General features: G+C 38.0%; 1 protein-coding gene across 1 annotated transcript; it reads left to right on the forward strand.

Moving 5' to 3' along the window:
* Window positions 1-4,941: 4,941 nt before the first annotated feature.
* trim45 (tripartite motif containing 45) lies at window positions 4,942-15,492 on the forward strand. The gene is made up of 6 exons (XM_041272281.1): window positions 4,942-7,753; window positions 8,371-9,104; window positions 11,196-11,325; window positions 11,595-11,709; window positions 12,298-12,424; window positions 13,085-15,492. Exons 1-6 carry the CDS (start codon window positions 7,293-7,295, stop codon window positions 13,234-13,236), a joined length of 1,719 nt encoding a protein of 572 aa, XP_041128215.1. The 5' UTR covers window positions 4,942-7,292; the 3' UTR covers window positions 13,237-15,492.
* Window positions 15,493-17,060: the final 1,568 nt, after the last annotated feature.

The following is a 17,060-nucleotide window of genomic DNA, read 5'->3' on the forward strand; positions in this document are numbered from 1 at the left end:
AATATACAGAATTAGGGAATTAGCATTATTTATGCTTTACAGTCATGGCAAAGGGCAGCAATTCATTTATATTGTAGGATGATCCACTGGGGCAACTTAAAAGAAGCCTGAGTTCATGAAAACACACTAGAGACATGTTGAAACGTGGAATTGGGTGATTTAATTGTGAAAAGCAGTCCCTTTGATACTGTTGCTCATCCCTATTGTGATATCACAGCTTTAAAATAAATGTAAATAAAAAGAGCAGGGGCTATATGCTAAGTAGTTACACATTGGTGTAGTAATTGCTTGGGGTATGAATTTTAATACTAGCACAGAACAAGTCAATGGGACACAATTAAAAAAATCCCATAGAGGGCTCTATCTTGTGGGTAATTAACTTCACTGTTAACACCACTGAGTGCTCAGCTTTTTAATTACTCATATGCTTAATTGACCATGTGATATGCACATATGAATGTATTTTAAGATGGAATGATTAATTATCTATTTAGTGACACCTAGACCAATGAATGCCCACCCCCAGTCGTTGTGCCTTTCTAAAACCCCTGCATATGTGAAAGAGATTGCTCATAAAATCCATTGTGCGGTGATTTGAAGATGAGTGTTTATCCAGGGATACCTTTGTATATGGAAGCTGCAGCAGATCTTTCTCTTTTTAAGAATGGAACTGTGTTTCTCTGGTTTTATTTACCTGCCATAGCATGGAAGTAGCAAGGCCTCAGCTGGCATACTATCCAATATGAAAGTGTTCTATGTGTCTATTGTACTGAATGGCCTGTATTGCAAATTTTAGTGGATTATACAGTCCTAGTGTTGTTGCATGCTTAAGTTAATCAGCTTTCTTATTCCATTGTGTTAAGTGCCTCAAATAAGATCTCTGGGCTGAAAAAGAACAGAAGCTCTTTGTTAATAATTATATACTTCAGATGTCCTCACATCCTAAAGCTAGAATGGCGTTTAATCAACGTGTATACGTGAAATTTATTTTGACAAAACCCCTTTAGGTGTTCTTTAAAAGCCACAAATATGTAAAAATGTTAGCAATGAGTTAACAGGCTTTTTGTCTAATAAACTGATGCTAGAGGGGAGAGTAGTTCTTATGGGAAAGACTAAAACACTTTTGTTTGACATTATTTTAAACCCATGAAGAAGGAAATTGTGCACAGAAAGTACTTAGCCAGATGTTTGTACTATATTTTTTAAATCGCTTTTTAACCACAAATTATGAACGTCATCAGGCCATGCTCCACAGGCAAACCAATACTGAAGTCTTTCACACTGTTTGGACAATTGTCAGACCACAGAGTTCCAGACAAGGTAATACATCCCAACCAATTATTTTATATAATGAGTGACCAAAAACCAATGATTGGCATTTAGACCAAGCAAAACAAAGAGAGGAAAATCTGAATCAAAACATGTGGTGACAGTTGCTGCATACAAAACGTTGCCCAATATGTTAGGAACACAGTAATAAATAGAAATCAATTAGATTATTATCAATAAATAATGTATGTCTTTTCACAAAGACGGCTGCAGTGGGTAATGTCAGACCAGAAACAGGAACCAGGAAATAACAACTGAGCGGTGAAGTTTGTTGAAGCTGAGCGATTGGTTTTGCTCAGCATTTAATAATGAAACAGACAGAAAATACAAGGTTGTAAAGACAAAACACACAGGACACGTCACTTTAGCCAAAATAAAGAGATGAAACAAAACGGACTAACACTTAAAGAAACAGTGGACTAACAGACAAACACGGTGAGTCGAAACAATTATTTACTTTCGTTCCTAAAAAACACCAAATAAAACTTCTAAAAGGTAAAGGTAAAAGATCAATAACATCTTACTTATACTGGAAGACCTAAATAAAACAAGATTAAAAACGCACACAGTCAGTCAGTCATCCCCTCACTGCTTCCGCTCCCAGGTGCTCGGGGTCAATGGGAGTCTTCACCTGCCTCTGCGCTCATCCGCAGATTGGGAATGAGTGCAGGTTTTGAACACCTTCACGTGGGGCTGACATACAAAGTCTGTTACAATATTATCTCAACAAACACTTTCGAGAATTCATGACATCTTCGTGCACATCTCATGCTAAAGGATATAACAAAATGTGAAATGACTTACATAATTAAATACCAGAAAACCCTGCCAGGTTGGTCCACTATTATAGTGGTGAATATTGTACAATTAGAGGAAATATGTTTTTATTTAAAAAGCTTCGCTGGTGTTCAGTTGCTCTGCGTCTTTATTATTTTTCCCAGGTTGTTGTTTATCCCTGGTTTATTAAAGCTATTTTTATACCTTTACCACCTCCTCCGTTATTTCCTCTGCTGTCTGGTTTCTGTGAACTCTGTTTCCTGAAAGCAATCAGTGTAGCTGAACAGTGGTAAAACACATCACATTAGATTATGTCTCACATTTTCAAAACACCATGTTCATCCAATTTAATACAATGAATGGATTTGTCATTCTAATGTTCTTGTATTGTTGCTGTAACAGATTTCAATGAGGGAGCTTGGCTCTGGAAGAAGCTCATATAACTCCTGTGTTGGCCTCACTGCATTGGCTTCCAGTGTGTTTTAGATTTGATTTTAAAATCTTTCTATTGGTATAAAAAGCACTAAACGGCTTGGCCCTGGACTACCTTGCAACACGGTTACATAAAGTGGGTTTTTGTGTAGTATAAAGAAACAACCCCAACCTAACTAAAGGGGGAAAATAAATAACACTTGGGCAAAAAAATTGTCACCCCTTTAAAAACTCGTAGTTCTTCTACTAATAATCCTCTGTTCTATGCGTTGCTGGTTCTAGATGAGTGATAGAAATGTTGCTGTACCTTATTTTTCTGTTTTTTTCTTGATAAAAAGCCTAAAGCCAGCTGAGTAGCAGGGAAGCTTGAAGCTGGCTTAAGAGTAAGGCTATCCGGCCTCTATTCCTGCCCTAAAGTTAAAATAAAGAATCCTTTGTAGAAATTATTCAAGAAAGCACTGATATTTATAACCATATATTTGCAGAGTTTACAACCATATAGTTGGATTATTAATTGGATTGGACTTCTGCTTGGGCACTAACAAGATTTTTGTTGATTGATCTTGTAAGATCCAACCATATTTCCTTTAATTATATATTTTTTTTAACTCATTGCAACTGGACTATATATTGGTAGTTTTGTAAATATTGTATATTCATTGAGCGTTTAAACAGGTTTAAACTGTTTAGTTTTCATTAATTTCAACAATAAGGGACAGGCCAAGCTAGAAATAGTTCTTGCATGTGCTACATTGATTCATGGTGGTATTTGGGTTTTGGGTTAACTGTATTGCAAACATCTGTGTAGATCACTGTTGTGTGGCTGTATAATGCACTTGATTTATATTGTTATAATACAATCTCCTTTAATTATTTATATATTTTCTGACGATTTCTTACTGCATGCTGTTTGATCGTTAAACCTAACAGAGATTCTGTCCACATATAAACCTCTGCGCACTTTAAGGTCAGCTAATGCTAGCTTTGTGCCCCCCAAAGGTAAAAGGGGAAGAGAAAGGGCTTTTAGTTTCCCTGCCCCCAGATTGTGGAACTCCTTGCCCTTTTCTATTAGAGATGCTGCTTCATTAAGTCAAGTATAAAGATTATTTTTATAGTTTAGCTTTTTTAACCTGGCTTACAAATATAATTGTTTTTAGCTATTCTATTTGCCAATTTTTGTACTTTTGTGTTTTATCAGTCTTACTAATTTCCTGTTTTCTTCGATTGTTATTTTTGTTGTTATTATTTTGTGGTGTTGTTGTTGTTGTTATTGTTGTTATCTTGTTGCTTTGTAATTTTTTACAACTTGATATTGCATACTTTGCTTTGATACCCCAAGGATCTGTTCTTGGGCCCCTTCTCTTCAATATCTAAATGCTTCCCTTGGGTCACCTCATCCGCCAACACAGCCTCATGTTTCACTCCTATGCTGACGACACCCAGCTCTACTTAAAACTCAACCCTGGTAGCCCCTCTGCCATGGTCCGGCTCTCGGCTTGCATTCAATACATCGAGGCCTGGATTTGCTAGTGTTCTTCAGCTGAAGACTAGCAAATCTGAACTACTTCTAGTAGGATCTAAAACTCAACTTAAGAATCTAAATATAGCTACCCTGAACCTTGGCAACTGTCTTCTACTGCCTTCCCCCACAGTATGAAGCCTTGGCGTACTTTTGATAGCATCCTTTCCTTTGATGCCCACATCTCCTCCGTGGTCAGATCTTCCTTCTACCATCTTCGAAACATCTCCAAAGTCTGTCCCTACCTTTGCCTCCTAGATGCGGAGATACTTGGATACACTGGCTACCTGTAAAGTTCATGATTATTTTCAAAACTCTCCTGCTCACCTAAAATGCTCTTCATCACACAGGTCCTGAGTACCTCCTCAATCTGCTAACCCGCTGTTCCTGCCCGCAAGATGAGCTTCTCCAACTCTGGACTGCTTGTTATCACCAAACATAAGTGCACCACACTTGAGAATGATCGTTTAGCTTCATGGCTCCGACTTGTTTGGAACTCTCTCCCAGCTTTGGTGCGTGATGCTCCCACCGTCACTCGCTTTAAATCAACTCTCAAGACCCACCTGTTCTCTCTTGCTTTCCATGCTCTTTAAGCCTGATATCTGCTATTAGCTGCTGTGTTGCTGCTACTATTTCATGTATTATGCTACTATCGTGTATTATGCACTTTCCACTGTGTTTAATATAATATGCTTTTTTTTTTATGCTATTTTTTTTTTTTTTTACTGTATATCATATATTATGCATTTCTCTGTATTTAAAGTATTATGGATTTTCTTGTTGTTACTGCAGCTTGTGAAGCGCTTTGTGATGGTGGTCCACTATGAAAGGCGCTATATAAAATAAAGATTGATTGATTGATTGAGATATGTGGTATGAAACTCACTGTATAAATAAAATACATTTAAATTGAAATTCAATTGAAGGGTGGCCCAGCTTTTGACCCTGAGACTATAGCTGCTTCTGAATCCTAGTTGCTCATTTCAACTGCTCCTGTGTGGCTGTAGCAAATACAGTGAACCCCTTATTCCTGAAATCTGTTGCGGATTCCCATAAAACAAACGCCAAACAGTTACTTGTACATTACTTGATTCAACTGATGCACAAGGCTGATCTTTCAACATTGAGTTTTCAAAATATGGGAGCTTTTGTAAACTGAAATCTCACGCCTGTCAACTTTTGAAAATACAAAATTGCGAGCAGGGGTGCAGGTGCGTGGCTAAGTATATGAACTTGCCTAGTGCACCGAATGCATGCCTGCCGCAGGACTTGACGGGCCTTGCAGTAATCACACACCGGCCATGAATTTTGTACACATTAAAGGTTTGCTGACATAAGGGGGTTTAACAGTAGAAGCCGGGAGAAAATCTGTTCCGAGGGATGTCTGGGAGAAGGGTCCAAAATAATGGAGACTCCCAGTGAATAAAGGAGAGTTGACAGGTCTGACAAGGCTTTGCAGATTTATAATCTTTGATATTTGGTTGGTTAATGACAGGAAAGAAGGCCCTGAATAGGTGTGGATGATGTCACTCTCTAGATGGAAAAATTATCAGGGAAGTTGAAGCCAAAGCCTGCAAAAAGAGATTTATTTAACCTAGTCTAGTACCAGGAATCATGGTTTAAAATGAAAATAAATGTTTGTAAAAATGTTTGCTTCCTGCCTTTTAAAACTACAGATTTTAGACCTTTATTGTGACTGGATGAGCATGTCTCTGCTTTGTGGTTTTTTTTTGTTTTTTTTGTAGAACAGCGCCATCTTGAGGTTTGCACAATTACCTTATATTTATTGCTTTTAATTATAACCGGCGTGACACTCATTGTACTCTCTAGTCCTATAATGAGCTCAGCTAAAATAAAACAAATATACAAAATGTGTAATTTCCTTTTCTGAGGTAGTCTTTGAAATACAAAAATATTTTCCAAGATGGCTGCTGATCTTTGTTCTTGTAAAGTGCAATAATTGCCCCAACAGTGCTGTTTGTATATTTTCGTCTGTTACATGATTCGTGTGGTCTTACGTGTTAAACTGACATACCCAGCTCTCTAGGTTTATGTAGACTTAAAAGGGGAAATACAAAATAATTAAAAAGTAGGTCCTTCACCCAGAAACTTTCCAACTTATAATGTGCTCAACAAACTGCTCTGTTCCAGTTTTCTTATATACACACTGCATCGTATATATGTGTTTGTGTTCCAGAATGTATCCCTGTTGCTGCTGTAGTAAGTCACGCTGTTATTCATTTATGCGGGGCTCACTGGTTGTCGCCGAGGGAGCACACTTTAGACACACAACAGGACAAGAAATCATTGGGGGTTGTTTATTTTAATTTTTTTTAACTAGGTTTAAATACTGGCCTCCACTTCGTGCATGGGAAAAATATGAATTTTACTAACTGGCTAAAAATAAACCATAGTGCTCAATAAGAACCCATATAACCACTCAACTGCACCTTTTCTAATCACTAGTTTATAAAGCACACTGAGATATGTAAATAGGAAGAGCTACAATATATGACATTATTATTATTATTAGTAGTAGTAGTAGACAATGTAAACACGTGTTAAATAAACCATATGATTTTAACTGAACGTTACTATTTGGTATTTTCAGTGATTTTGGTATTTTCACCGAAATTTGCACAAGCCCGTTTGTGAATTACTATGCACTTAGTTCGTCTCTCCCGCCAGTAGACGGAGACACACCAACATTCCTGCAGGATTACTTGTACACTCATCATGCAAGCAATTTCTTTCTCAACTTTTTGTTAAGTTTCAGCCACGCCCTGGACAACGCAAACAGCGATTCGGCATCAAGTGTCTGTCCTGTAAACTGAGAAGAGTTCCAGAAAGTTTGTTTTAGAAAGAAAAGTTATGAAGAAGTGGCTAGCTTTTCAGTTTTTATGTATCGGTTAACCACAGTGTTGCTATAAGACGGCTGGTTGTAGTTAAAGAAATCAAGCGATAGCATTTTTTTTTTCTTTTTTTTTTTTTTTTTTTTTTTTTAGAAATAAGTATAAACTACAACTATAATGGATTAGCTAGCTTTTTACAAACTTAACGAAGTAAAGGCTTTGTAACATTCATTAACAGGAACGAATTTGATGTTTGTTTTGTTATTGTATTAACGGCGCCATTCTAAAAGGTTAACGGTGAATATTTGGGGTTTATGTAGAATCCAGTATTTGTTTTTAAGCAAATAAATCTCAATACTTTTTATTTGAAAAAAAAAAAAAAAATGTCACGAAATGAAAATAAGAGGTTATACGCCTCCGATCCTCCTTCTCAAGCGAGTGGGAGCGGGGTTAACACCAGGGCGAAATGTTCCGCTTGCAGACATTTTTATTGCGACCCCAAAATCCTGCCCTGCCTCCACACTTTCTGCGCAGAATGCATTCAACAGCTGGAGCAGTTTTCGATCCAGGGGAAGACAGCGGAAACACTACCCGAGGAATCCTACCTTCGCGACCAGCCCTCGGTCACTATCCTTTGCCCGGTCTGTGATTCGGAAGTGGATTTGCCCCCAGCAGGGGTACAAGGGTTAACCACCAACCACCTCGCCGTGAACGAAGTGTTTTTGGAGAGTTTGTTGAATGAGGACTGTGAGCTAGTCTGTGATCTGTGCAGCGAGGGGGCTGCCAAGAAATGGTGCAATGTCTGCTGTGTCAATCTGTGTGAGTTCTGCTGTCAGGCACACAGGTAGGTACCCTGCAGGTACAGACAGTACTCAAGACATGTTCTATCTCAACACTATATTCACTTCTGGTGCAGCAGTGTTGCGCAACCCGCTTTAAGAGCTGCAGCACCTAAGCTGAGGCTGTAGTGATTACCTCATGGCTTCACTGAGTGGGGTCCTCATCGTTGTTATTTTTAAATTTGATAAATCTTTAAAGATATTTTCGTCCCTTTGCTACTTTACAGTACTGAATCAGCATACATTTAGTCAAAAAAGCGCGTTTTATATATATATATATATATATATATATATATATATATATATATATATATATAGTGTGTGTATGTGTGTGACTGTTGCTGCTTTTATGTTTTAAAAAATAAAAATCCTGTTTCATTAAACCAAAAAAAAACAAACAGTAAAAGCTTTTTGCTACAGTAAGCCAACTATAAGTCATCATCAAAGCCTATAGAATAGAATGGGACGTGACCAAACTAAGCAGGAGTAACAGCAAGCCCTTTCTCAAAATTACCAACCCACAAATTGCAGTGAATACCTAATGATTTATTTACAAAGTCCTAAAAAACAAAACAAAACAACAACAAAAAAACCCTCTAAACCTGAATTGCTTTTGAAACAGGAGACAGAAAAAGACAGCTTCCCACACCACCGTGCGCCTTCAGGACCTGAACGGATCCAGCAGAATTGTCAAGCCCATCATGTGCTTGTTGCACCCTGCAGAAGAGGTGAGACTGTTCTGCGAGACCTGCGACCGGCCCGTGTGCAGAGACTGCGTAGTGACGGGACATCGCGACCATGCCTGCGATTACGCCGCAAATGTCATCCACAAGCACGGGGACTCTGTGCGGGAGCTGCTGAAGAATGTCCAGCCGCACGTGGGTGTGCTTGAGAGGGCCCTGAGCGACATAGAGTGCATGCAGCAGTCTGTCGAGGTTCGAGCAGACGCTGTGGCCGAGGAAGTCCGCGTGTTTGCCGAAGGCTATATAAAAGCCATCGAGAAGCACCGCGATGGGCTTCTGAATCAGCTGGAGGAGCTGCGGGTGCAGAAGAGGAACCAGCTGCACCTCCAGCGGGTTCAGCTGGAGCAGATCCTGGCCGACGTGAAGACCGGAGTGGACTTCACAGAACGCCTGCTGACCAGCGGTTCTGATCTAGAGATCCTGATGGCCAAGGGGGTAGCGGTCAGTCGGCTGAAGAGGCTGCTTGAGGTGGGGTATAACCCCCATCCGGCCGTGGATGATGGTGTATGCTTTCTGCCCCAGGAGAGAGCAGTGCAGAGTGGCGGGTTCGAGGTGTATGGAGTGATCCACACCAGGGCAGTGGAACCGACTAAATGTTCCATTAAAGGGGAAGGTAAGATATTCTGGATAGCCAGTCAGATCAGGGAAGATTAGGGTTGTGTCTGGTTAACTCGTGGATGGGAGAGCTCTTTTGAACCCATTACACAAACTACTTCTAACCTTTTGAAAACCTTGGAGCACACAACACCTCACTGTCATGCATGGTGTTTCTTACAGTTGTAGATGATCGCATGTTATTAACTATCCCATAGTCATTCGATGCAAACCAGCAAGTCTAGACTAGGGTACTAAGCATTTTCCTAATTGCTTTATTTTTAAGGATATGCAAACATTTTGAAAAAAACAGGTTAAACATAAAATAGTAATATTTCAGTATAATATTCACCATATAGTCATAGGGAACTTAAAAAAAATAAAAAAAAAATTAAATTTAAAAAAAAGGTTTTTGGATGTTTTGAAGGCAAGTCTGACGGATGGTGTGAGCAGGTATTGTTAGTGTAAGTTATGTACATTTCATAATGTATCCTGTCAGTGTACATGAGTCAGGAGACTGAGATGTCTTACAGTCGCTGTTTATGTAGAATCATCCTATTCCATGTTTTTGTTAAAAGTACTGTACAAATACATTACTAATGCATTGTACTGCATTTAGAAATCCTGTGTCCACAACATTGCAGCGTCAGAAATACTGCAGTATAATCTGTAGTGTAGCAGCCGGGCTCTTTTTATTATCTTTCACTTTTTCCACCCTTGGATTTTAAATTATTACGAGGAAAACATTTAATGGTAGTTCATCAATTTGGATTCAACCAATTAATATTTCATTTACACCCCCTCCTCCCCAAATAAATTAAATAAAGGAACATTGTTATGACCTCTTTTTAACACACCAGTAGGGTGTTTGCTTAAGTAACAGAGTGTGTGCTTGTAAATCAAGTTTATTGATTGTAATGCCAGTTTTCTTCTCCCACCATGATAAATCAATCCAATACAAGCTATCATAGGAACTTTAAAAACTCCATCCAAAAAACAGATGAAAACAGATTTAAGGATCAGATTTAACAAGGTGTTTACACCAAAATGCAATTTGTAATTTCTTTTTGTTACTAATTTTTTAACATAAACAGTTATTTTCCTAGTATTGTGCAAGTTTTACTTTGGTGTAAAATCTTCATAAATTTTACCCTAAGTACACTGTAAAAATACAATTCAATATAATGTATAATATCTGCTTTTATTTTAGTATTTACGTCTGTACTGTACAAGCTTAAACATTGCTAAAACCTGTGATTTGCGATGACACTGATAAGCAGGTAACATTCCTGGTTTCCATGGTTTCCTTACAAGTGCACTTACTTTGAACATGATCTGGTGGCCATTCCAGACACTTTATTACAAAGTGGAGCCATAAGTACTGTGCTTCATGAAGATTCAAAAGATGTCTGGTGGGGGGTGGTGTGACAGTGTGAAAAAAGTGTTCTGCGAAAAGACTGAGCAGGAGTAAATAAACCATATATGATGAGCCTATTCTGAAGTACAAAATAACACTTTGAAAGATATGTATGTACTATAATATGTTGTTGAACACAAACTGTGTTTCTACCCGAAAGTTAAGAAGCTACTGTTGCTCAAGCTGTTTTAGTAATAAACAAGTTATTTTGAATCTAAAGCTGCTGCACTCTTCAGGCAAAATCTAATGGTGTCCCATTTCTTAAGACTTCCAGGCATTTTTCAGAAGCATCTTCATGTTTTCAAACCGTCAGAGATGCCGTTACCCTTTAGTTACACCACCAGAGATACTCCTCTTGGCTAACAAATTCTGTTTTATTTATGATATGTAGAGTTCTTTTTGGGACCCCAGCCCACTTCACTGTGATGGACTAGCACCACTGATGATTAGCTTATATCTTTGGGACCAACTTGGTTTCCTCAGCAGATAATCCTACAAGGGATCTTTATAAAGCAGTTAAGTTTCTTTGTAAGTACTACTTGTATGAATCGCTTTTGTGACAAGGTAACCGAAAGATGTTTAGCCTATATACCATGGACAGGGTTTTTTCACTCCACTTCATTCCTCAGCTCACGGTCTGAGTTAGTGGCAGGAAGCAGAGGTCAGATTAAACAAGTTATTTCTGTCCCCCAGGATTTCAAGTGGGGCGCCAGGGTCACCCCAGTGAATTCACTGTGATCTGCAAAGACTCGGCTGGAGAACAGATGGCTAAAGGAGGGGAGACTGTCCGTATCAGCATCGTTCACAAAGAGAAGAAGGATTGGTAAGAAATTGGGTTCAATAATTGAAATGTTCAGAGTTGCTATACTTGAAAAAAAAAAAAAAAACTTCACTATTGAACTTCTATGATGGAAATCTTTTTTTCAAGCTGATACTGTACGTTTGGTTTGATCTTGCTTATTTATAGAAAAAAATGATCTGATCAAAAACATATTTCTGAATCTGCATGTTATGCAGAGTCAATGTAGGGGAATCAAATTGCTATCACAAAATGTGTTTATATTATCGTAATATGTTTAAATTTCCTGTTAGTGCCACAAAGGCTGCAGTCCAGGATAACAATGACGGAACGTATCGCGTGTCCTACACCCCTCAGGAAGCAGGGACATACACTGTGTGGGTCTGTGTTACAGGACAGCATATACAGGTGTGACAATGCTTTACTCGATTTTACTAAAAGGAATTATAGTCTACAGTAAATAAAGGGTTATAGGTTCTGTGAAACATTTATAAATAAACAAATCAGTCTGTGCTCGTACACATCTTCTCTAAATGGATGATATATAATTGTCAAGGTATTAAACTCCTCCAAGCAGCCAGTTGACTTTTTTTTTTAATTGATAAAAGTGGGAATCCTCAAGTACTTGCATGAGAGCTGCAACTGTAGTTTACTGAACATCATAAAGTCTCAATTTAGAGTGATTACTAGAAATACACTGATTTGCTATAAAGTACCTTACACCCATACTTTTTATAGTTACACACTGTGCAGTGTATATATTTTTTTAATCAGAATTACAAAAATGGTCAAAAATTACTCCCAGTACAGTTTCCATTAGATAAACCTGAAACAGAAAGCAGAGTTCATGGCGTAGTCGTACATTGTAACAGCGATGGAGGAATTCAGGCGGGCTGCATGTGCAGTGGTTGTCAGCCTCAAACACGGTTGTGCTGGGGAGTTCTTGGGGTTCATTGACCAAATTGTTATTAAATGGTATTGTATGATGTGTTTAAGGGTTCCCCCTTTGTCCTGGTTGTGAGGAGTAAAGTTCGCAAACACCGTGGTGTGTTCCACTGCTGCACATTCTGTTCCAGCGGAGGACAGAAGGAGGCTCGCTGTGGATGTGGGGGGAAAATGCCAGGTGAGGTCTGGCTCTAGGGCAATGCATGGTAACTGTTTAAACCACTTCCACAATTGTTACTGTGTGTGAAATCTGAGCATGCAGTTGATTTCAAAGAACTCGAGAGGAAAAGGTTTAAATGAACACACTACAAAAAGCATGCATTGTATTGACATAGTTTCACAAAGTAAAATGTGTTTATCTGACAGAATGTGTCAGAAGCCTACCCATTGTTTTCCACCTTGTTTTCACTTTATTTCTCCCACTTCAAGCTACGAACAGTAGAAAAACAGATTAAATCTGTCACTTTGACAGAGCTCATTTTCAGTCCATTCATTTTCGTGGTGATGTGTTAAATGGATAAGAAAGCTTGTTGTTTGTGGTCAGCTGAAAGGTTAAATATTTAATGAATGTGCTAAAAAACAACAGCGACTGCGAACTCATAAATAATAAAAATGGGCTATCTGGCGCCACCCAGTGGCCAAAAATATTTCACCTTTAACTCCTACACTTCTCTGCCAAAAAACAGAATGGAATGAATCATTCAGGACTTAATTGTTCTATAGCTCTGCTAAGAGGCATTCTGTCAGGAGGGGTCACTCCTTCCGTCTAAGATTCCAGCCTCTTCTGTTGTTGGACAATTGATACTGACAAAGCAGTTGTGTGCTCTTGTGTCTTCAGGTGGGTACCAAGGCTGTGGACATGGGCACAAAGGTCATCCTGGGAAGCCGCACTGGTCCTGCTGTGGAAATCTCACAGAAGTCTCTGAATGCTCTGGACCCACCACAGGCACAAACTCCTCCCGCAGCCTCTTCAGAACTGTCGCTCTCTGAATATCTGAGCACCGGGTCAGATCTGATCGCTGCCCCAAAACACCTCTCCACTATGTATTTGATCCATTTATTAACACACAAATGATTATAAATAGTGCCAACATGAGAACTATCTAAATCTCTTTCCTCTCTCTCTCTCTCTCTCTCTTTGTGTACAACGTTATAATATATACACACAAGTTATTTAAAAACGTGTTGTTTAAATGTTCGGACATGCATTATAATTGTCTTGTGTTATTCAGTTAGGTGTCATCAGCTGATGGGTTACATTTACTGATAGTTTCGAATTGGGTTAGTCATGTCTTTCCCTAAAGAACCATGGCAATATAGGTATTGTGTTTAATTAGAAGAGATTGAATGGGAAACATGCATTACAAAGAAATACTCTTATGTTGATTACATTTGAAGTACATTAGGATTGAGGTATTCGTGCAGCAGTACACTGCAAAAGGAACTAACATTTTGCCTCTACATTTAATATTTACAGAGGGAAAGGAAATCTTAGGTCACTTACAAAGCTGAGTTATTGTCTGTTTTCAAACTGTACATTTAAGCTCAAGCAGCAGCAAAAACATTAGCTAATAATTCTTGTGTGAGGAGTCCCAGTTGTATACCATTGTCATTCACATGTGCAAATCTCACACACTAGACATGTTAATAAGTAACACCTTCCAAGTTGTTTTTATTGGGAGGAAGGTGTGAATGAATTTAGTGAACATCTTGTCTGGCTTCTTGGTAGTTTTAATTAATGCACTGTTTTTTGGAAATTTGTAACATGGAAAATTATGCACGCAGTACCAAGTTAACACAAGCAAAAAATCACTAGCGATGTTTCACAGCCCTGGAAATAGTTATACCACAAGTGGAAATGGTATTCAAAATTAAAATGTGTTAGGGATTTATGAAAATCAAAAGGTTCATAGCTAATGCTCTTGTCTGACAATGAAATGTGTTTTGTACTGCAGATCAAAACTTGTTTAATTAGTAACAATGTAAACGTGATAGACAATAAGAGCCATATTCAGACAGAATTGTACTAACCATTTTAATTCTTAAAACAAAAACCAACAAAAAAACATACTTGCTAGTTCTGTAACATTAGTAGTTTGGTTTTGCTAGACTCGCACAGTGTTAAATGGTTTGTGAATGTGATCCTTTGTGTTTTGTTGAATACATACTATTGCTTGGATTTTATAAAAATTATAAACGTTTGAATGGTGACAAAAACCAAACATTGTAATTATAAACCACTGCAAAAACAATGTAAAATAAAAATACAACTAAACATTTTTTTTTCTAAAATGCCTATTGTGTTTAAATAGGTTTACAAGTTTAATCTGTTAAATATTGATTTACAGCTTTGATTTTACAGATGAAAACTGTGCAGACAAACGTATAGTGTTAGCTACAAATTTTATTGTTTTGTAAAAACAAGGTTAATTTATGTGCTTTTATTTCGTACCACTTGTTACAGAAGGTAGATTTTTGCTGTATAATTATAAATATTTTGCACATTGTAAATGGATTGTGATGAGTATTTTTCAACAGAGCTAAAGATTACTACTGTGGATCAGTGAATGATAACAGTACTATATACAAATCCTTATTAACTTTATTTACATCATCAGTGGTTAGTGAATGCCTGTATATGTAAAATGTCGTCAGATATAAAAATTAAACAGCAGCTCTGAGATTACTAGCATTACCCCTGTGAAATGGTTTGGGGTTCTGATAATCTGTTGTGCTGTTGATATCATTTAATATGGAGAACATTCTTGAAGTGCATTCCACATAATAAAAGGTTCCCAGATTTGAAGCATAACCGGATCAATGGCACAACAGCAAAATCCGACTGAATCATTTAAATTGATGATCCCAAAAGTCTCCTCTGAGGAGCAACTAAACCCATATGCAGATATTTCACATCAATGATGCTGCTTTTATAGACACTGTATGCCTTGTGTTTGTTATTAATTGTGTAGGTGCGCCAGCATTAACAGCCACTTGATGTCGCTGTTGTGCTATTGAAATGACAAATTACAAACTGATGACTGACCCATTAAAATAAATTGCCTATTGTAAAGAAACTGGAATTGCTATAGGTGCCTTAGCTACTATAGCCCTTAAATCTTTCACTGCAGAGATTTAATATTACTAATTACACATTCTCTTTTTGCAAGATGCCAGGACCCCATTACCCTGCCCCTGCATGTTTCTGACACTTTACACCACAGCAAAAGTTCACAAGGATCAAAGTAAAGAACTTAAATAATAATTAAAAAAAAATAAAATAATCAGAGTAAGATCATTCAGTTGTTTGCTAATTCTTGCAAAATAGCTGCATTCTGAGACAGCGTTATTGCTTATTAAATGAAGGCACAAATAAGGGTTTTGTTTTTGCAGGTCCGACAGCTGTGACTATCCTAAGTGTAGATATTTGGAGATAAAGCCATGTGATTCTATGAAAGGGCCACCTCTAATATAAAATGCATGTATTAGAAAACTTGTATTTATTTATATGTCTGTGGCATGTGACCAACTAGACCTATTTAAGCTGTGAGATTGCAACTATTCAGCAGTCTTTTTGGGATCTCTGGGACAAGGGGCATGACAGTGGTGGCCAGTTCAACCGTCTTGTCCCTTAACAAAGCTGCTTATGCAGAAAGCATGGAAAGCACGAGACATCACAGACCTTTACCACTGGACAAGGCTCATGTCCTGTTAGTGCAAATTATTGGCAGACCGCTAACATTGAAAACTTTATTTCAAGTACTAACACAGAAACAGGCTGGCAATATTAGTCAAATTAGCTCATTTGCCTGATCTACAATTTAGTTGCGTCACGCTTTAAAGATTGTCAGAAAGCGCCCATCTAATTGCCGGCTCCAAATAGGGGAAGATCATTTCCCAATTTTTTTTTTTAAATCCTTTAAATCTATGCTAGTTGATAATAGACTATATTAAAATTATAAGTGATCCCACACTGTTATACGGTTAAGGCACTTCAACATGATTCTCCCAGTAAATGCAGCTCATTCCACACAGCTTTAATGCTGTAGCCCAGGGATATAATTGGAAGTATAACATATAATATCCTGCATTTATTTGAAAGTAAATTACATTTTTAAGTAGGTCTGGCTGTAAAATTTATCAAGGGAAAAGAGTGAAACAGTGTCTATTAAAAACAAGGTACCTTTTTTTCTTGGACTACCACATCACAGTGGGCAAGAAAATTGAATTATTTTCCAGACTCTGGTGTTCTGCCCCACTTTAATAACTTTGGAGATTATTAGGACAGACAAATCTTGGAGGTCAGCTTTATTGAATTCGCTCTGTGCTGAGGCGTAGATTGCTGTTTTGTTTCACTTTATTTGACTGCACCTTAAAGGTCATGTCCCTTGTCTGTCTTTGTTGGTTGCCTTTTGATTGCTTGCCCTTGTTTTCCCAGCATCATCTTGACTTTTCCCTCCCAGCCCTGCCACCGTTCTATATGTCCATGCAGGTATGAGATTCACTGACATTGGCAGGAATTCAGATGGAAAATGCTTCTGTTAAAGGATTATCAGTATATTTTCAAAATGATTCAGAATCGCTTGTGTGATGTAGTATAGATAACAGCCATGGAATATATAAAAATTGGCTCATTGTTCGCAGTAGGTAGCATAGAAGGTGGAATATATGTATTGCTGTTGGATGAAATTCGTGGACATAAACCATCTATCATCTTTTCTACATTGTGTACAGGAAGCAGGGGGGATGGGGTGCTCTTTGAAGCTCCATCCTTCAGTTGAGAAGAAATATGAGGTCCCTGTACTTTACTTTTA

Source organism: Polyodon spathula, chromosome 15 (assembly GCF_017654505.1).
Source record: "Polyodon spathula isolate WHYD16114869_AA chromosome 15, ASM1765450v1, whole genome shotgun sequence".
NCBI classification, from domain to species: domain Eukaryota; kingdom Metazoa; phylum Chordata; class Actinopteri; order Acipenseriformes; family Polyodontidae; genus Polyodon; species Polyodon spathula.